We start from the raw sequence: 20,678 nt of genomic DNA on the forward strand, positions 1-20,678 counted from the left end.
CACTCCCCCCTTCTTCTTTACTTCACTTTGATACCTTCCTTCTCTGAGATGCAGGGCTGGAGCTTGCCCCCATGGGAGTTTTCTAGGGGATGGAGGCTGTGTTTGCAGTGTCCATGTATGTCAACCATCACCGTGGGGGTCTCACCCTGGGAACGCTGCTCTCCCATGGGGTCTGCCAGCAGGAAGGCTCTGGGGTATGGGGCAGAGGATTGTGTGTGCCTGGGCTTCTCCGATCCCCCCAGGATCACCCCAGGGGTGGAGGAGGTCCCAGTAGGGAATGGGGCAATGCTGAAGTGGGAGAGGGTGTTGGTGACAGCCACCTCCTCCCCGCTTCTCCTCTAGGGCCAGATCCTGCTGCTTGCAGCAGTACTGAGCTCCAGCAGCTCCCCACAGGGAACCCTGCCACAGACAGCCAATGCACCTTCCAGCCCGCAGCAGAGGAGCCTTTTGGGGAAGTGCCGGAGGGGTGTGGAGACCCACCAGCAGGAGCAGGGAGGGCGGTTCAGGTGCCAGGTCCTGCCCAGGTGTCAAACCCTTCCCCCCGCCTGGCTGCTACGTAAGAAGTTTCTCTGCCCATAGGCGCTGGGGCAGGTGAAAGCCATAGCCAAGGGAGAGGAACCCTGGCTCATCTCCCAGCAGTGCCTCTTTCAGGGGAGGGACACAAAATCTCCTCTGCCATGGAAATGTGCCCACATGAGCATCCTCCCAGATGAGCCCTTCTCCAGGTCAGGGACTGGACCATGGCTTCTGGCTGCAGCACACATCTCCTGGGGATCTTTTCTCCATCCTCCCAGCCCTCTAGCAGTTCTAGGGGAAAGGTGCCCCCATCCCCCCTGCTCCCATCCCTCTTGTACCTGCACACAAGTTCTGCCCTGACACAAAACCAAACTGACATCCCTGTCGAGGCAGCAGGCGGGCAGGGGTGGGAGCTGGAGGAGAGCAGGAGGAGGGGGTCCCAGGGCTGCCGTGGCACCTTACAGCCTCTGCTGAGGAAGATGGCAGCTCAGTGCCTTGGCAAGAGTGCTCAGGGTCTGCGAGGGCCCAAGGCAGCAGGAGCAGCCCATGGAGACTGGGGTCCTGGCAGAGCATGAGGAGAGGGAATCCCAGCCCCGTGTGTCCCAGAAAGTGGCTCTGCAGCCTGTGCTGGGGCAGTGGGGAGCAGAGCTGCCTCCTAACCATTGTGGGAGGTAATCCATGGGCCATGATACACCCTGGGGCTGGCTGGGATGTTCAGGGCACTGCGGCCACCTCAGGGCTCACTTCTGTGGGGTCACAGCCCAGGGCTTAGCCTGATACGGCAGCTCTATCATGGCCTCTGCACTGTGGGACCAGCACGGCCCAGGCCCTGCTTGGGTCAAAGAGCAGCTGGGAAACCCTAGGACAAGGAAATGGGTGCTCCCACTGCAGTGCATCATGGGAGCTATCAGAGAGCCATTTTGAGTAGAAACTGCCTGTGGCCAGTAGGTTGGAAATGTCTCTGTCAGCAGGATTATTCCCCAGCGACCATGGGCTCTCGCAGCCCCACAGCCTGACCCCAAGTCTGCTGTCCCTGAGACGTGCCCATTTCCCCACCTCCATGACTTTGTTCTCTGCTCCTCCTGATCAGCCTCAGGAAGATGCCCTGACACTTGGGCAGGCAAGCACCAGCTCCGGGTCAAAGCTGAACACAGCTGTTCTATTATGAACAAAGATGATGCACAGCATAAAAAGGGGAATAAAAATAGAGGAAACTTCAGGCGGTTTCTGTTGCCCCTGAGCCAAGGGAGATGGTTCCCTGGTGCTCACGGCTATCCCAGCTCCACAGACCTCTTCTCCCTCCTGGCTGCACCCAGCTGCACAGCAGGGATGGGCTCTCATGGCCTGGGGCTCCGGGACTGTTGTGCACAGAGCTCCGGTGTCACAGCCATTGTGTCCTCAGGGGGATGTGCCAGAGAGACCTCTTCAGCATCATCATAGCCCATGCTCACCAGGGACAAGGGCCACGAGCCTCCTTCAGCTCCAGGGACCCCAGCACTTCTCCAGGAGCGCAGGCTGGCCCCTGCAAGCAGCAAGGCAGGACATTGCAGTTCACCCCATGGGGTCTCTACATCATCTTCCTCCAGGCTCCTCACCACATTCAGCTCCTTCTCCCACCCCTAGTCCCTCCAAGGAAAACTCCCAGGACAGGTTCCCCCTTCCCAGGAGGCTGGGGTCTCAGGACAGCAGCAACTTGAATGGCACCAGGGATGGCATCCCAGGAACAAGCAGTGTTAAATTTCCCTCTCACCTCTGGGTGCATCCCTGGGCTCTGCTCCCTCCTCTGGCTCCCTGGGCATTTCCCTCTCTCCCTGCCCAGGGGCAACATCCTCCTCCAGATTAGAAACCTCCCTGGCATCATCATAGCCATCCGCTGGGTCACCTCTGGGTGGGACAAGAACATCTGAAAGGAGAGGGGAGCTGGTGACAGTCAGAAGATACATCCTGCAGAGCAGAGGACGGGAAGATGTGCAGGGACTCAGGGCTGAGACACTGGTGTTGGCAGCACCACAGGAGACCCCCTTGTCCTCCCCATCTCCAACAGTAACACTCAGTGAAACCTCTGTCCATCACATGTCTTCAGGGAGATCAACTCCTTCTTGCCTCTGTTACCTGCTGCTGATCCCAGACCATCCTCCTCCTCGCTGACCCCAGGGTAGGGCTGCAGCTGGGTCAGGGACTCCTCTGAATAGGAGCCTGGAGAGATGCACGCTGGCTGTTATGAAGTGAGCCCCGCTGACCTGGCTCGTGGTCAGTGCTGCTGGGGAAGGGGGACCCACAGAGCTGGGGCTGCATGGGGAGGAGGGCTGGGAAATCAGCCTGCCTCCCTGGGGCAAACCCTGTCTCAAAGGTGCTCCCAGAGCTGCCCTAGGACAGCCCTTTCCTTCACTCCACGCGTGTCACATGGGGTGCAGGGGCAGGAAGAGAGGGGATGTCCAGTGGGACAGGCAAAGCTGGTGGGGAGAAAGCTCCCCTCCCAGGCCAGGACCTGGATGCTGTCCCCACAGACCACATGGCCCCAGCATCACAGTGGGCTGGGGGCTTCAGGGAATCAGCCCAGGGTTGGGGCCAGGGGAAAGGGTCCTGCAGATGTGCCTCCAGGGATGACCCACACCCACCTGAGCGACCAAACCTCGCCTGCTTCTCCCACACTGGGCTGTAACCGACCTCCTCATACACAGCCTCAGGGAACATCTCCTGAGCACTCCTGGAGCCTGGGGACAGAGGCAGGGCTGGCACAGGGACAGGCAGAGGGGCAATGGGATCACACTGCTCTACCCCAAACCTGTTTCTTGGGCCAGCTCAGGACTGGCCCAACGGCGCAGCCCCACTGCACTGTCCAGGCACATCTGCCACATCCCCAGTGAGGGCAACATCGCTGTGGAGATTATCTGGGGCAGTGTCACTCTTGCATCATCCCATGGGAGACAGTGCTCATGCCCCTCTGGCCCCAGGGTCATACACCCCTTGTCTGACCCTGGAGCAGCTCCCATGTTTCCTCTCCACCTGGAGCTTTCCCCTATCTGTCCCATGGGTCTAGAGTAGGGCCCATGTCCTGCCAGGGGGTGGGCAGAGCTGGGCAGAGGGGACAGCCTGGGGGCCTAACACCATGGGGATGGACCCTGATACCCTGCACTCCTCCCATCATCACCCTTGTCCCAGAGCACCCCCAGCACTACCCAGAGCACTGCCAGCCTTGGCCATCTCCTCTCTGCTCACATATCTCCCAGCCCCGCTCTGCCATTTCTGCTGTCTCTCTCCTCGCCTCATCGCTACCTCCCCCCATTTCTGGGCTCTCTCCACCCCTTGCTGCCGGTGCCCCATGGCCAGGCAGTCAATGGGGTGGTGCATGGGACAGGTGGCAGCACACGGTCTCATCCCCCCAGCTCTGCCTGTGCCCCTCACTGACACCCTGCAGCCCTTCCAGGAGGTATCTCTCTTCCCCTGGGACTGCTGTGGAAAGACCAACCTCTGCGCCCAGCCCTGGTGCTTAGCGCTTGCCCAGCCAGGAGGGCCAGGAGCAGGCAGAGAAGGACCCCCAGGATGATGCAGATGATGATGGGCACTGAGATTCTCCCGCTGGCAGTCAGACGGCCCTGGGGGGAATCTGCGTGGGCAAGAATATGGAAAGGCCAGCACCACACCTGGGTGAGGGGAAAAAAGCACCATTCCTGACCCCCATCACACAAGGCAGCAGGGGGTGGAGGGCCCCAGGGATGAGCGATGGAGAAGCTTCTACCCTGAGGAGTAAATTACAACCTTCCCTAGCCCCTCACCACCAGACCAGTGCCTTCTCCTGGGAGTTTCACACCTCAGCAAGGAGCCCCTTCCACCCAGCTGTGGGTCACAGTCTGGCCCTGGGGATACCCAGCCGCAGGGGAAGACAAGTTACCTGCTTGGGGTGGGGATGCTGCTGTCCTGGGTGTAGCTGCAGAGGAGGAAAAGGAGAGCTGGGCTGAGAAGGTGGCTGTGTGGGTACCGGGGAGCCTCCTCCCCAACACACCGTGTGTGTGTCTGTGCATGTCCCTGACACATCCCACCCAAATTGCCCCTCCTGTAGTGCTAGAAAGAGAGGCTGGGAAACGGCTCATTGCCTCTGCTCTGGGTGTCAGGCGGGATGGCACAGGCAGCCCAGGGGATAACCCTGGGGCTGCAGGGCCCCACAGGCAAGGGCCAGAACACATCCAGTTCCACCGAGGCTGCTCCCCACTTGGCACCAGGCTCCTGCACTCCGCAGGAATGTTCTTGCTCTTGGGAGGTCAGGGGCCATGCCAGGACCAAGGCAGCAAAAGGTCTTCCCCAGCTCCCTGCCAATACCCAAGCAAGGGGTCCCAGCCCTGCCACTCACCTGAGCAGTTCACAGCAGCATCTTCCTTATGCCGGCAAGCACCACCATCCCCAGGCCGGGCCCAGCAGTCCTGCAGAGACAGCTCTGTCCCCCGGCACTCCACCTGCTCCAGCCAGATGGGGCCCGTCCCCATCCCAAACGCAGCCTCATGCAGGGCAGACACCGCGGGGCCACAGCCCAGCTGCCTGCACGCCACCTCGGCATCCCGCATGTCCCAGGAGTCGTCGCACACCGTCCCCCAAGAGCCACGGTGCCAGACCTCCACTCTGCCCGAGCACCTGTCCTCACCTCCCACGGCACGAATCTTCTCCCTGTCTGGAGAAGGCAAAGACCTCCCATGGCAAGGAGACAGCAGGCAGAGCCCTGCCAGACAAGAAGCATCCACAGAGGAGCAGCTCCCTACCTGTGCACGTCGTGGAGTTGGGGCACGGGGCCAGCGGGATCGAGAGTATTTCTGGGCGTCTTCCTGAAGAAGGAAACATTGTGGTGAAAGGGCTGGTTTGGGAGATTGTGCAGAAGAGAGCAGGGCTGAGCTCTGCTCCTGCCTCCCTCTGCCATCTCGATCACGGCAGCAACTGAACCCTGGTCATTCATGGGACATGTACAGGACTGTGGGGGGACCCCAACTGCTCAGCCCCAAAAGGTCCCTGTTTAACAGAGCAGCAGGAACGTGTCTATGGAGGGGAGGCTCTTCTGAACCCTGTCGGGTCTCTTCTGAGACCTCACCTGGAGATGCCTCTGCCTCCCCCAGGTGCTGCTGGCAACCTGGGTGGCAACTGCTGCTGGACGTGTGTGGCTGTGATCGCTTTTCTGCCACCAGCAGCAGAAGGGACTGACATGGAAAGGAAAAGCCCCTCCAAGCTCTTTTTCTACATTTGGCTGTGCTCAACAGGGAACAGGAGCTAGAGTGACACTGGGGTGCCCAGGTGGCTCACAGTTACCATTGCAGGTGATGTGGGCCTCCTCTCGTGGGTCTTCACATGACTGTGGGTTCCAGGGAGCAGAGGGACACTGCCAGAAGGAGCTGGTTTTCTCCCCACACCGCACGTTATCCAGCCATGTAGGGCCAGACACCCTTCCATAAGGCAGCTGTGTTTCCAGGGATCCTCCGTCCCCGCAGCCCAGCTCCTTGCATGCCAGCGACACCGTGTCGAGAGTCATCGAGTTGGAGCAAATGCTGCCCCACGTTCCGTTGTAGAAAACCTGCAGGCGCCCGGAGCAGCCATCACTGTTCTCCAGCCTCAGGGCCATGAACTCTGGGAAGAAAAGTACCAAGAGGGAACAGGCTGGTCTGGGGCTGTGGGAGCCAGGACACCTCTGCACCCCCCAGGCCCACAGCTGGGTAGGGCCATGGCCAGTACGTCCCCCTTGCACCCAAGGGCAGAGAGAAGCCCCTGATGGACAGACACCCCTGCCCTTCCTGCTAGCCCTCAGGGATGGCTGAGCTCCCCAGGGATGTGCAGTGGGACTGAGGGTACCCGTGCATGGGTGTCCACAGGACATGCTCGGGCAGGAGCTCAGAGGCAGCCAGGGACATCCTTGGCCATGCCCGCCTCTTCTTGCATCCTGGCCTCCGTGAGAGCCAGGCTCCCACTACAGCTCCCGGCACAGACCTGAGCAGATGACTCCCGCATCCTCTTTGTGCCCGCAGTCGTGCTGCCCCCAGGGCCTGGCAGGGCAGTCCCAGAGAGCAGCTTCGGCCCCAGAGCAGTTCACACCATCCAGCCAGATCTGCCTGGAGCCTTCCCCGAACTGAGCGGAGCCGGCTGCCTCCACTGCCCCTCCACAGCCCAGCTGGTAGCAAACGACTGCAGCATCAGACAGGTCCCAGCCATCGTCACAGACAGTCCCCCAGATGCCCTGGTAGTAGACCTCTACTCTCCCAGCACAGCGCCCGGCCCCATTCACCAGCCGGACCCTTCGGCTCCCTGTAGTGGGTAGAAACCCCAGTTGCTGTCAGGGGCCGGCAGCCCACCCACCCCATCACCTGGGGGGCCCGTGCAGCGCCACTCACCCCAGCAAATGACTCCCACGTCCTCCGCAACCCCTGCCGCCGGTGCACTCTCGGGCAGGGAGGTGTTGCAGAGGGCCAGGCTGGCCTCGTGCCCTGCGCACCGGACCCCTCGCAGACCCACGGGACCCGACCCTCGCTCAGGTTTTGGGGGGTTGTAGGCTGTCCCTGCCTCTCCGCACCGCAGCTGCCGGCACACCACGCTGGCCTCCTGCAAGTCCCACTGGTCATCCAGGACTCTGCCCCACGTCCCATTCTGGAAGATCTCCACTCGTCCGTCGCACCGGCTCTCTCCACCCACCAGCCGCAGGGATGCAAAGCCGGCTGAGCCTGGGGAGAGCAGAGATGCCACAGCCATTGGTGGCACCGGGGAGCATGGCATCCTTCAGGGATAAGGGCGAGGGGGGATTTTCCAACCAAACATGGCAAGATTGAGCCTTTTGCTGACAAGAAGCGAGGGCAAAACCCTCTCTGCAGCTCACCCCCAGGTCTGCTGCTCCTGGGGGCACCCAGGCACCTGCTTCCTGGGTGGTGGGATGAGACTCTGCAGAGCTCTCTCTGGGCATGGGATGCAGTTGTCTGCAGCCAGAGATGGAGCACAGCCCTGCAGCCCTGCTCTGGGCTTGTCCCACAGTAGGAGAATGGAGGAGCCCAGGCCTGGTGGTGGTGCTGGGGCCTGAACCACTGCCCTGGGGGCAGATGCCTGCCTCCTTTCAGCCCTCAGCTCTCCCAAAGTAGAGCGGTCACTCTGAGCAGGCAAAGCCCTCCAGATGGCTCCTGGGGAAGCCAGGGTTTCTCCAGGGAGAAATTCAGCCTTGCACTGCTGTGGGACCCCTGCTTTGGGTGGCCACATCATACACAAAGGGCACATGGAGTTATGCAGCATTTTTCCAGCACTCACCTGAGCAAATGACAGCAGCGTTGTTCCCGTGGGAGCATGGTGAGGCCCCCAGGGTGATCACTGGGCACTGTCCCAGATGGGCTTCTGTCCCATCACAGTGGAATGAGTCTCTCCAGACAGGGCCAGTCCCTCTCCCAAAATGCTCTCCTCCAGGAATGGACTCAGCAAACCCACAGTTGAGTTGACGACAGAGAACATGGGCATCCGAGAGATCCCAGTGGGAGGCACAGAGAGTTCCCCAGGTCCGCAACACCTGGATCTCTACCCTCCCTGCACACGCTGTGCTGCCGTTCACCAGCCTGAATCCTGTGTATTCTGGGGACAGAGGAGGAGGATAGAGGGTGGATTGGTGCTTGTGTACCCTCAGTAGCTGGTGGAGAGGCCAGGGGGACAGCATGCCTTTCTTCTCCTTCTGTACTATTTTCGTGCTGCAGACAATCCCATCATCCCTCCTGTCCTCACACCTGGCCCAGCACGGTCCTTGCTCTGTTCCCCAACCCCTGACACAGCCCAGTTGTAAAACACCCCTCCCTGAGTCCTTACGTGTGCAGGTGACAACAGCGCTGTTTGCATGGGTGCAGGGCTGCTCCCTGGAGGACCCTCTGTGGCAGGAGATGAGGCGGGATTCATTGCCCACACACTGCAGCTCTCCATCCCAGATAGGACTGACAGCTTCTCCAAAGTGAGCTGGCCCAGCGACAGGCAGGGCCACGCCGCACTGCAACTCCCTGCAGACCACGGCAGCAGCGTTGGGACTAAAATGTGAATCACAGACAGTTTTCCACTGGTCCCCATCATGGATCTCCACACGTCCCGAGCACTGGCTCTTCCCTTCCACCAGCCGGACAAATCCTGAAAAAAAACATAACAACTGGGAGTTCCCAGAGACCTCTGGCAGTTAAATGCCCATGTCCCACATCACCTCCAAGCAAGCCATGACCAAACTGCCCATTGCACATTTCAGAGGAAGTTGTTGGGGGAGTGTTGGTGACATAGGCACATCAAGACCCCCACACATCCTATCTCTTACACCATCACAGCACTCGAGGGTATGTGTCTGTCACAGACTCACAGCCACAGGTACTCCTCAGACAAAGTGCTCCCACACAAGGTTCCCTGCGTTGCCTGGTGTAGTCTCCCCAGCACTGCAAAAGTGTGAGCATTTTCGATCCAGGAGAACTGGCCCAGATGATAATGACTGCTGCAGCCTGCTCAGCCCCTGCAGAGCTTTGGGCCAAGCAGGACCATCACCTTGATGCAACCAGAAGCACCCCCTGATCCCAGGGGTGTTCCTGGGGTCTTGGAAGGTTCATTTTAGGTGGAAGATGTCACAGAGCACAGAAATGGTGCAGCTGTCATCATGCCTGGACCTATCCACATCCCTCTGATGTCTGCTCGGGGGGAGGGTGTCCTCACCCAGGGACACCGTGGTCTGCCTGGAGGTGTCCACAACCCAGAGGGATGGCCGGACAGAAGGGGAGGATAATCCCACTGGCCCCATACCAACTCTCAGAGACCAGCAGGCACAGATGAGGATCAGTAACTGCTGCCAAAGGCCCCATGTCATGGGGCAGAACGGGGAACCATGGGCAGGCGGGAGGACTTGGGCAGTTCATCAGTGCTGCTTGCACAGGGTCATGTCCCCACAGGACTACTCACCGCCCCAGGGACATCTCAGTACCAGCCTGTGCATGCAGTGCGTAGGCTCCCTCTTGGCCTTCCCAAAGGACTGGGGACATCAGCAATGACAGTCCCAGCCTGGCAGTTAGACCAGCATCACTGGACCCTGCTCTGGTGTCCACTTGTCGCTCCCTGAGGGCACAGCTACAGGCCCTTCCCCAATCCCAGACCCAAAGGGTCTGTCCACTTACCTGAACACATCACTCCAGCATCGAGAGTGTGAACACAGTTATTTTCACCCCATCCTTTGTGTTCGCAGTCAGACAGGGCAGACTCGGTGCCATTACAGCCAACATCATCCATCCAAATGGGGCCAGATCCTGCCCCAAAGTGTCCATACTGAGGAGCTCCAACAGCAGACCCACAGCCCAGCTGCTTACAAACCACTGCCGCATCGTTCATGCTCCAGTAGTGACCACAGACGGTCCCCCACTGGCCCTGTTGTTTCACCTCCACTCTCCCAGCACAGTCTCTGCCGCCATCCGCCAGCCTCACCTCCACAGCACCTTCAAACACTGACACAGGACCAGTTAGAACAGTGCCAAGCCCCAGCAGTGTGCGTCTGGGGGAACCCCTGCCCGGGTGGCATCAGAGGTGCCAGGGTGGGAGCCCTCTCCCCTCCAAGTCTGTCCCCCGAGCAGTGCAGGGGTCCCTTCTATCCTCACGAGTGCTGCAAGGCTGGGGGTCTGCAGTTCTGGCCCTGCTGGGTCATTTGTGGCCCCACAGCCTTTGGCACCTCCTTCTACCCCAACAGCCAGCTGCCACCTGCCCCTGGCCCATGCCCACCTAGGGCACCTGCTCCTCCCCTGCCAGCACCCTGAGGAGAGACCTGCCCCACCAAGGCTCCCCCAAGCACACTCTGCTGCTTCTCCCCAAAGCCCCCAGCTCCCCTGGACCACAACCTGCCCTGATCCCCTCCCAGCTTATCCTCTGCCTTCAGGCCTTTCTGTGTCCCCTGTGGAACAACACGATGATCTCACTGAGCCCTCCCACCCCATGCCCCCTCCTTGTCCTTGGCCAGCAGCCCAGCCCTGCCCTGTGTAGGGTCCCCCAGGAAGGTCACCTCTCTGCCAGCCTGTGGGAACAGATAGCCCACTTGCCTTGTCGCTACAGGCACAACCTGCCCCCACTCAGGCTGGAGCTCACCCCAGCATTCAGCACCCCGTCCCTGAGTCCTTACATGTGCAGGTGACAATAGCACCATTCGCGTGGGTGCAGGGCTGGTCCCTGGAGGACCCTCTGCGGCAGGAGATGAGGCGGGATTCATTCCCCACACACTGCAGCTCTCCATCCCAGATGGGACTGACCCCTTCTCCAAAGTGAGCTGGCCCAGTGACAGGCAGGGCCACGCCACACTGCAGCTCCCTGCAGACCACATCAGCAGCGTTGGGACTAAAATGTGAATCACAGACAGTTTTCCACTGGTCCCCGTCATGGATCTCCACACGTCCTGAGCAGCGGCTCTTCCCTCCCACCAGCCGGACAAATTCTGGAAAAAAACCAAAACAACTGGGAGTTCCCAGAGCCCTCTGGCAGTTAAATGCCCATGTCCCACATCACCTCCAAGCAAGCCGTGACCAAACTGCCCATTGCACATCCCAGAGGAGGTTGTTGGAGGAGTGTTGGTGACACAGGCACATCTAGACGCTCATGCACCCCATCTCTACACCATCACAGCACTCGAGGGTATGTGTCTGTCACAGCACCAGGCACCACTCAGACAAACTGCTGCTGCACAGGGTGCCCTGCACTGCCTGGCATGGTCCCCCCAGCACTGCAGTAGTGTGCACAGTTCGGGTCCAGGAGAACTGGCCCAGATGATAAAGACTGCTGCAGCCTGCTCAGCCCCTGCAGAGCTTGGGACCAGGCTGGACCATCACCTTGATGCAGCTAGAAATGCCCCTTGCTCCCAGGGGTGTTCCTGGGGTGTTGGAAGGTTCATTTTAGGCGGAAGATGTCACAGAGCACAGAAATGGTGCAGCTGCCATCATGCCTGGTGCGTGTCCACATCCCTCTGATGTCTGCTCAGGGGTAGGTTGTCCTCAGCCAGGGACACAGTGCTCTGCCTGGAGATGTCCATAACCCAGATGGATGGCCGGGCAGAGGGGCAGGAGACTCCCACTGGGCTCATGCCAGCTCTCAGAGACCAGCAGGCACAGATGAGGATCAGTAACTGCTGGCAAAGCCTTCATGTCATGGGGCAGCGTGGGGAATCATGGGCAGACAGGAGAGCTTGGGCAGTGGGTCAGTGCTGCTTGTGTGGGGCTGTGTCCCCTCAGGACTATTCACAGCCCCAGGGATGTCTCAGTACCAGCCTGTGCATGCGGTGGTGCAGGAGGAAGCAGCCAGACTCAAGCAGCTGCCAAGCTCCTAACCCTCGCACATGCTGGTCCACACAGCCGAGCCCTGGGCACAGGCAGTGAAGGGCTTTGTGGCCACCCTGCTCCATTCCCCAGGGCCCAGCACTCATCCTCTCTGAAAAGCCCATTTGATCCAGTTGAGGTAATCACGTCTGTGAAGGGGAATGACCCAGGAGGATCAGCCATCTCATGCCATTCCTCCAAAGCGTGGAGTGCCGAGCAAGTGCCCCCGGGTGTTTCCAGCACAGGGACCCTCAGCATTGTTGGCTGCAAACTGGCAGAATGGGTGGAGATCGATGAAACCCAATGGACACCCCAGGGCAGGGATGGAGGACTCATCTGCAGCCTAAGACACTGACTGAGGATGACTGAGACACTCTGGCAAGATCAGATCACCCTGTGGTAGGCTCCCTCTGGGCCTTCACCAAGGACTGGGGACACCAGCAATGACAATCCCAGCCTGGCATTTAGACCAGCATCACTGGGCCCTGCTCTGGTGTCCACTTGTCGCTCCCTGAGGATGGTCCCTTCTCCTCTCACAGGCCTAAAGGTGAGGAACAGGCTGTCCCCCTACCTGAACACATCACTCCAGCGTCGAGAGCATGAATGCAGTCATTTTCACCCCATCCTTTGTGTTCGCAGTCAGACAGGGCAGACTCGGTGCCATTACAGCCAACATCATCCATCCAAATGGGGCCAGATCCTGCCCCAAAGTGTCCATACTGAGGAGCTCCAACAGCAGACCCACAGCCCAGCTGCTTACAAACCACTGCCGCATCGTTCATGCTCCAGTAGTGACCACAGACGGTCCCCCACTGGCCCTGTTGTTTCACCTCCACTCTCCCAGCACAGTCTCTGCCGCCATCCGCCAGCCTCACCTCCACAGCACCTTCAAACACTGACACAGGACCAGTTAGAACATTGCCAAGCCCCAGCAGTGTGCGTCTGGGGGAACCCCTGCCCGGGTGGCATCAGAGGTGCCAGGGTGGGAGCCCTCTCCCCTCCAAGTCTGTCCCCCGAGCAGGGCAGGGGTCCCTTCTATCCTCACGGGTGCTGCAAGGCTGGGGGTCTGCAGTTCTGGCCCTGCTGGGTCATTTGTGGCCCCACAGCCTTTGGCACCTCCTTCTACCTCAACAGCCAGCACCACCTGCCCCTGGCCCATGCCCACCTAGGGCACCTGCTCCTCCCCTGCCAGCACCCTGAGGAGAGACCTGCCCCACCAAGGCTCCCCCAAGCACACTCTGCTGCTTCTCCCCAAAGCCCCCAGCTCCCCTGGACCACAACCTGCCCTGACCCCCTCCCAGCTTATCCTCTGCCTTCAGGCCTTTCTGTGTCCCCTGTGGAACAACACGATGATCTCACTGAGCCCTCCCACCCCATGCCCCCTCCTTGTCCTTGGCCAGCAGCCCAGCCCTGCCCTGTGTAGGGTCCCCCAGGAAGGTCACCTCTCTGCCAGCCTGTGGGAACAGATAGCCCACTTGCCTTGTCGCTACAGGCACAACCTGCCCCCGCTCAGGCTGGAGCTCACCCCAGCGTTCAGCACCCCTCCCTGAGTCCTTACGTGTGCAAGTGACAATAGCACCATTCGCGTGGGTGCAGGGCTGGTCCCTGGAGGACCCTCTGCGGCAGGAGATGAGGCGGGATTCATTGCCCACACACTGCAGCTCTCCATCCCAGATGGGACTGAACCCTTCTCCAAAGTGAGCTGGCCCAGTGACAGGCAGGGCCACGCCGCACTGCAGCTCCCTGCAGACCACATCAGCAGCTTTGGGACCAAAGTGTGAATCACAGACAGTTTTCCACTGGTCCCCATCATGGATCTCCACACGTCCTGAGCAGCGGCTCTTCCCTCCCACCAGCCGGACAAATTCTGGAAAAAAACCAAAACAACTGGGAGTTCCCAGACACCTCTGGCAGTTAAATGCCCACGTCCCACATCACCTCCAAGCAAGCTGTGACCAAACTGCCCATTGCACATCCCAGCGGAAGTTTTTGGGGGAGTGTTGGTGACACAGGCACATCCAGACCCCCATGTACCCCATCTCTACACCATCACAGCACTCGAGGGTATGTGTCTGTCACAGCACCAGGCACCACTCAGAGAAACCGCTGCTGCACACGGTGCCCTGCACTGCCTGGCACGGTCCCCCCAGCACTGCAGTAGTGTGCACAGTTCGGATCCAGGAGAACTGGCCCAGATGATAAAGACTGCTGCAGCCTGCTCAGCCCCTGCAGAGCTTGGGACCAGGCCAGACCATCACCTTGATGCAGCCAGAAATGCACCTTGCTCCCAGGGATGTTCTGGCGTGCTGGGAGATTCCTGTTAGGTGAAGATGTCACAGGGCACAGAAATGGTGCAGCTGCTATCATGCCTGGTGCCTGTTCAGACCCCTCCAATGCCTGCTTGGAGGGGCTGTCCTCAGCCAGGGACATAGCGCTCTGCCTGGAGGTGCACAGGTCCCAGGCCAACAGCCAGGTAGAGAGGCAGGAGACCTGCCTGCCCCCCTGGCCTCACGCTGGCACCGACAGTAACAGCAGGCACAGATGAGAGCCGGTAAGTGCTGGCAAAGACCCTGTTTCATGGGGCAGCACGGGGAATCATGGGCAGACAGGAGAGCTTGGGCAGTGGGTCAGTGCTGCCTGTGTGGGGCTGTGTCCCCTCAGGACTATTCACAGCCCCAGGGATGTCTCAGTACCAGCCTGTGCATGCGGTGGTGCTAGAGGAAGCCGCCAGGGTCAAGCAGCTGCCAAGCTCCTAACCCTCGCACATGCTGGTCCACACAGCCGAGCCCTGGGCACAGGCAGTGAAGGGCTTTGTGGCCACCCTGCTCCATTCCCCAGGGCCCAGCACTCATCCTCTCTGAAAAGCCCATTTGATCCAGTTGAGGTAATCACGTCTGTGAAGGGGAATGACCCAGGAGGATCAGCCATCTCATGCCGTCCCTCCAAAGCGTGGAGTGCCGAGCAAGTGCCCCCGGGTGTTTCCAGCACAGGGACCCTCAGCATTGTTGGCTGCAACCTGGCAGAATGGGTGGAGATCGATGAAGCCCAATGGACACCCCAGGGCAGGGATGGAGGACTCATCTGCAGCCCAAGACACTGCCTGTGGGTGACTGAGACACTCTGGCAAGGTCAGATCACCCTGTGGTAGGCTCCCTCTGGGCCTTCCCCAAGGACTGGGGACATCAGCAATGACAATCCCAGCCTGGCAGTTAGACCAGCACCACTGGGCCCTGCTCTGGTGTCCACTTGTTGCTCCCTGAGGGCACAGCCATGGTCCCTTCCCCAATCCCAGACCCAAAGGTGAAGAACGGGCTGTCCCGTTACCTGAACACATCACTCCAGCATCGAAAGCGTGAACACAGTCATGTTCACCCCATCCTTTGTGTTCGCAGTCAGACAGGGCAGACTCGGTGCCATTACAGCCAACATCATCCATCCAAATGGGGCCAGATCCTGCCCCAAAGTGTCCATACTGAGGAGCTCCAACAGCAGACCCACAGCCCAGCTGCTTACAAACCACTGCCGCATCGTTCATGCTCCAGTAGTGACCACAGACGGTCCCCCACTGGCCCTGTTGTTTCACCTCCACTCTTCCAGCACAGCGCCTGCCGCCATTCACCAGCCTCACCTCCGCAGCCCCTTCAAACACCAGCATGGGACGGGTCAGGAGAGTGCCAAACCCCAGCACTGCAGGTCTGGGGGACCCCCCGACCTGGGCTGATTCAAAGGTACAGGGGTAGGAGCCCTCTCCCCTCCAGGCTGTCCCTGGTGCAGTGCAGGGCTCCCTTCTATCCCCACAGGCTGCGCAAGGCTGTGGGTGCCCAGTTCCAGCCCAGGTGGGTCACTCGCCATCCCACTGCACAAGGCCTCCCACGCCAACAGCCACCTGCCCCCCCATCCACACCCACCCACACACAATGCCCAATGCTGCACTGAGAACCCGCTACTCCCCAGCCCAGCACCCCCTCAACAGCTCCATGTACGCAGGCCTGCAGCTTCCAGCACCAGCCTGTGCCTGCCCCAGCACCATCCAAACCCACCCCCACCCCCAGGGGGGAGCACTGCGATGATTCTGAGGATCCCCCAACCCATGTCCCCTCCTCGCCCCTGGTGTCAGCCCAGTCCCTACACTGGGCCAAGCTCCTCAGGAAAGATGTCTCTCTACTCTAGATGCCCCGGTCCCCTTCTCTCTGTGGGGTCCAAACCGCTCTCATGGGGTCAGGGGTCCCCTGGACCAAGGGGGCAGTGAGCAGCACACAATCCCTCCGAGGTACCCTAGAGCTCGGCAGTGCCCTGGGCATCTCTGGGTGCTGCCATCACCAGCTAGGCCACCACCAGCTCCAGAGGTACAGTGCTGGGGAAGAGGGGATCCCAGAGGGGTACCCCAGGACAGGTTGTCTATGAATCCAGCCAGGCACAGGCTGCCCTGAACACTGGAGCCCTGCAAAAGGAGATATTCTCGCCCACCCAGATGGGCACAGGGTCCATGGACCTGAGCACCTTCTGCCCCTCATCTCAGTAGCACCTGCAAAGAAGCCCCATTCCCAGACAAATCCCAATGACCACACTGGTACCTGCTGGCCCTGGGCTGTGGGACAAAGGAGTGGGCACTTACCCCTGCACAGCTGAACCCAGAGGAGCAGCCACAGCATCTGAGGGGACAGGAGTCCCTCAGTGCCCATCCTGAGCCTCCTGCCCTGCCAGAACATCCCTGCTATGTTACATTCCCTGCCACGGCTCCTGGGGACTCATGGGGACAATGACGATGGGAGGGCAATATATCTCTGCAGATGCCAGCCCAGCTACAGGAGGAGCCAATCGAAGCAGCAGCACCTTTTTAGACATTATCGGGAGCCATCTCCCCTCCGACACAGCCCAGCCCTCCAATGAACTTCTCCAGCGCCATTCATGACCATATATGAGAGATGGCTCAGCTACAGGTGTCACGTCACTGTGGTGGAGGGCTGTCACAAGACAGGGCCAGTTATGGGGGGAAACAGGTTTTTCACTCCCTGAACCGTGCCGTGTGGACTAGGAGCACTGAGCATCTCCTATAGCCGGCACATCCAAGAGCCCCAGGTGCGAGTGTCCAGCCACCCCTGTGCCATGGGAATCACAGGGCTGAGACTGCACCAGGAGCTGTGTCAGGAAGGGAAGGAAACAGCCCCTGCCCCTGCTTCAGACCCCGCTCTGCTGGGAGCAGCAGCTGGGAAAGGCCCTTAGCCCAGGCCAGAGCCCCATCCCAGCAGCGCTGGCTCGCCCGTCCCTCCCTGGAGAGCCCCACAGAAGGTCCCTTCCAATAAGCTGGAGCTGGGACATGTCTCTGTCCCGACAGCAGACATGCAGCCCAGAGGCTCAGACACATCCCTGACTCTTGGCATGTCACCGAGGGGCCGTTATTCCCCGCGGGTGGCTTGGGAGCTGCAGCCTGCAGGTGCACAAACCACAGCCCACGTGACCTCGCAGAGCTCCCCGCGCTCCGGAGGAAGTCTGTGGTTTCTTCCTGGCGCCGTGCCCAGGCACATCCCTGCGGTGCCCCTGAGCCACCCCTACCCTGAATGCTCCAGCCAGAGCTGCAGGGGCTGCTCCTTCGGCCTCGCAGTGACGGGGCCAGGCGGATCCCGTCCCCTCTGATGCCCTTGTGACAGCACACGGCCACCCTGCACCGAGCCCTGCAGCCTTGGGTTGCCATCAGTGACGTGAACACTGCCATCCTCCCATGGCTGTGTGCTCATGATTTATACTGAGGGTGACCTCACACCCCTCCTACTGGCACCACTACGTGTGCCTGAGTTACAGTGCCACACGTGTGTGCGCGGTGGATGGCCTTCTGCTAACGATGGTTCTTCCAAAAAGCGGCGTTTGGTCGTGGTCTGAATATTATTTTGGTGAGACCAGAAGCACCTACCCAAGCTATGTGCCAGCTCCTGGCCTATCAGCTCTCCAGGCACCAGTGACATCACAAGTTCATCCATACACAGCCATGTGCCTACTCCTAGCCTATCTGCTACTCAGCCACAGGTGACGTCATAATATCTGTATCTGACATGGGCCTTTTCCTGGCCTATTGGCTATTCAGACACCAATGACCTCAAAACCACTGACACAAACTAGGGGCCTGCTCCTGCCCTAGCAGCTACTCAGGCAACAGTGACATTAGAAGCACCTACACGTGCCATTGGTCTACTCCAGGCCTATGAGCTACTCAGGCAGGAGTGACCTCATAAGCACAGACACAAGCCATGGGCCAGCTCCTGCTCTATCAGCTACTAAGGCACCAGTGACCTCAAAACAACCTACACATACCTGTTGCTGTTTAACCCCAGCTGGCAGCTAAGTTTCACACAGTCGCTTGCTCACTATTTCAGTAAATAATAAGTTACTTCTATCCCAGCCAAAACCAGTACAATGCCAGATGCTTGCTCCTGCCTTATCAGTTACTCAGGCACCAGTGACCTTGCACGTACATGTACACCCATTTGCCAGGTACTTGCTGTTGCAGTAGTCTGCCTCTGGTGACCTTACAAGAACCTATAAGGGCCATGCGCCTGGTCCTGGCCTATCAGCTCTTCAGCCCAGAGTCACAACACAAGTACATACCCAAGCCATTGTGTCTCCCTCTTGCCTATCAGCTACTCAGGCACCAGTGAGCTGACCACCAAATATCCACCTAATTGCTATCTGCTTGCCTGTGAGATGCAAAGGCACAAGTGACCTCACAAGCTCTGACATAAGCTATGCTCATACTCTTGGCCTATCAGCTGCTCAGGTATCAGGTAATCTCACAACCACTTACACAAGCCTTGTGCCAGCTCCCAGCCTATGATCTACTCAGGCACCAGTGACCTCACAAGCACACACCAACCTATTTCCTATGTGCTCATCTGGTGGGGTGACCCCATGTGGCAGCCCCCACCCAGTCACTTGCTCACTCCCCACCAGGGGGATGGCGGAGGAAAGTGGAAGGACAAAAGCGAGACAAAAAATCTCATGGGTCGAGATAAAGACAGTTTAATAAGTGAATTACCTCTTCTACTTTGAAGAACGACCAGCACTCCCCTAGTTCTATTGCTGACTATGATGTCATATGGTGTGGAATATCCCCTTGGTCCCTTGGGGTCAGCTGTCCTGACTTTGTCCCCTCCCCGCCTCTTGCCGCCCCCAGCCTCCTCGCTTTCGGGGCAGAGTGAGAAACAGAGAAGGCCTTGACGCTGTGCAAGTGCTGCTCAGCAGTAGCTACAATGTCAGTGTGTTATCAGTCAACACTCTTTTGACTGTTACTAATTGGTCACTGATTTGTTATTGATTAGAGTTAATCATATTAATATTAATAGTAATATAGAGTTATAGGAAATATTTTAGTAAAATCATATTTAATTTTAATAGTTTAGCAAAATCATATGTCTGCTGTATTTTATATATCTAACCACCAACCAGTTCCTGCTGTGAAATCCCCTGTATAGCCCTGTACCAAGGCCGGAGAAATTGGCGAAAATCATCTAGTAGGAACATTTAGAACTTAGATAACAAGATAAAAGAAAATTAAAATCTGATTATAAAAGAGTTGGGTTTGACTAAAAAGTAGAAAATTGTGAAGCACAAGTATGGGAGTGTTAAGTTTGAAATGTAGTCTTAGGAACTTAGGAGCTTAGAAAATGTATAATGTGTAACCATAAGAATTTAAATATTGTTCAAAATCATTTAACCACAGAAGTTTTGACAAAGATTGGTAGTCTTGTAGTGTTTGTTTTAAAGGCTAAGGAAACCGTTATGGACACCAGTTTGCTGCTTGGAAACACCTGAGAGGTCAAGAAGCGGACGAGTGAGGAAGACTACGAAAGACCACCAGAGGACTCTAGAAGACCACCAGAGACCTTTAGTGCGCCTGCGTGATGGACATTAACATATGCAAATGATTTCCTGGAAATCTGATGAATATGTAAATGACGTCTTTGTAATCTTATGAATATGCATAAGTGAGTTCAATATAAGGTGTATTGTTTTGGTTACAGGTGTGCGTGGTTTGTGAGAGGACTCGCCCGCGCACCCGGCCGTCAATAAAGAAGTGTCTGCTTATCTACACTAAATTGGTGTTGATAAGTTTTTTTATTCCAAGATTTCGGTAACATGACCACCAAGGCAAAGCACAGCACCATCGGGGCTGCTAAGAAGAAAATTAACGCCATCCCAGCCAGACCCAGTACAATATTCACACCTTTTTTCCTCTTGTGAGATATGTTCATCTGATTCGTGTTAATATAAACAATGCTAGGGCCGCATAATAAAATGTGACCCTCACTGTCTATGTAATCTTTAACCATTTTGTCGATCCTTGAATAACCACAGGCCGGGAGGAGACAGATGATATGTGCATAGTTCGTTCTCTTTTTGCCAACCTAAAACAGGTTCTGTTGTTAACTATCCTGGAGGAGAACTGAGGCATTTGGATGTGTGTTTGGCCTCAGGGATTGCAGTGCTTGGGATCTTGATGGGCCATTTGTTGTATGTATTTGTTGGGGGGCAAGGTGTCTGTTGTGGACTTGTTTGGGTTCTGGTGACTGCGGCTGGTGCTGTGCCAGGTTTCGACTGTTACACAGGATGTCTGCTGTCTGGCGCAAACAGTGGGGAGCCTGGTCAGAGATAAGTTTCTAAGCACCCCCCACAACCAGGAGATGGAGAAGAACACGCCTAGTATGAATATGTAACGAACGTTAGACTATAAAAGAAGCTGGTCTTTTTTTCATGGCGCACATTGTGGTAGAGCAGAAGCTCCCTGCATGCCCAGCGCTGTTTGCTTGCCTTTATTCATTTAATAAATTGTTAACTTTTTTGGAATCCTGTTTGGGACTAAATTCATTT

General features: G+C 58.0%; 1 protein-coding gene across 1 annotated transcript; it reads right to left on the minus strand.

The window, feature by feature from the left end:
* Positions 1-1,853: 1,853 nt before the first annotated feature.
* LOC142027926 (scavenger receptor cysteine-rich type 1 protein M130-like) lies at positions 1,854-17,554 on the minus strand. The gene is made up of 18 exons (XM_075022085.1): positions 17,373-17,554; positions 15,144-15,514; positions 13,378-13,686; positions 12,391-12,714; positions 10,637-10,945; positions 9,648-9,971; positions 8,320-8,628; positions 7,777-8,091; positions 6,879-7,205; positions 6,478-6,792; positions 5,806-6,120; positions 5,268-5,330; positions 4,865-5,179; positions 4,409-4,444; positions 3,135-3,230; positions 2,629-2,712; positions 2,267-2,419; positions 1,854-2,038 (listed from the first exon to the last, which is right to left on the minus strand). The coding sequence occupies exons 1-18, from the start codon at positions 17,552-17,554 to the stop codon at positions 1,854-1,856; spliced, it is 4,332 nt and encodes a 1,443-aa protein (XP_074878186.1).
* Positions 17,555-20,678: the final 3,124 nt, after the last annotated feature.

The sequence above is a fragment of the Buteo buteo genome, unplaced genomic scaffold, assembly GCF_964188355.1.
Source record: "Buteo buteo unplaced genomic scaffold, bButBut1.hap1.1 HAP1_SCAFFOLD_87, whole genome shotgun sequence".
Lineage (NCBI taxonomy): Eukaryota > Metazoa > Chordata > Aves > Accipitriformes > Accipitridae > Buteo > Buteo buteo.

Bases quoted from the DNA above. Each gene is read 5' to 3' on its own strand.
- LOC142027926 (XM_075022085.1), bottom strand. From the start codon at position 17,554: ATGAGCACACAGCCATGGGAGGATGGCAGTGTTCACGTCACTGATGGC. The intron at 13,687-15,143 runs GTAACGGGACAG...GTTTTTTTCCAG, and splicing joins TGCTGGAGTGATGTGTTCAG to AATTTGTCCGGCTGGTGGGA. The intron at 12,715-13,377 runs GTAAGGACTCAG...GTCCTGTGTCAG, and splicing joins TGCTATTGTCACTTGCACAC to TGTTTGAAGGTGCTGTGGAG.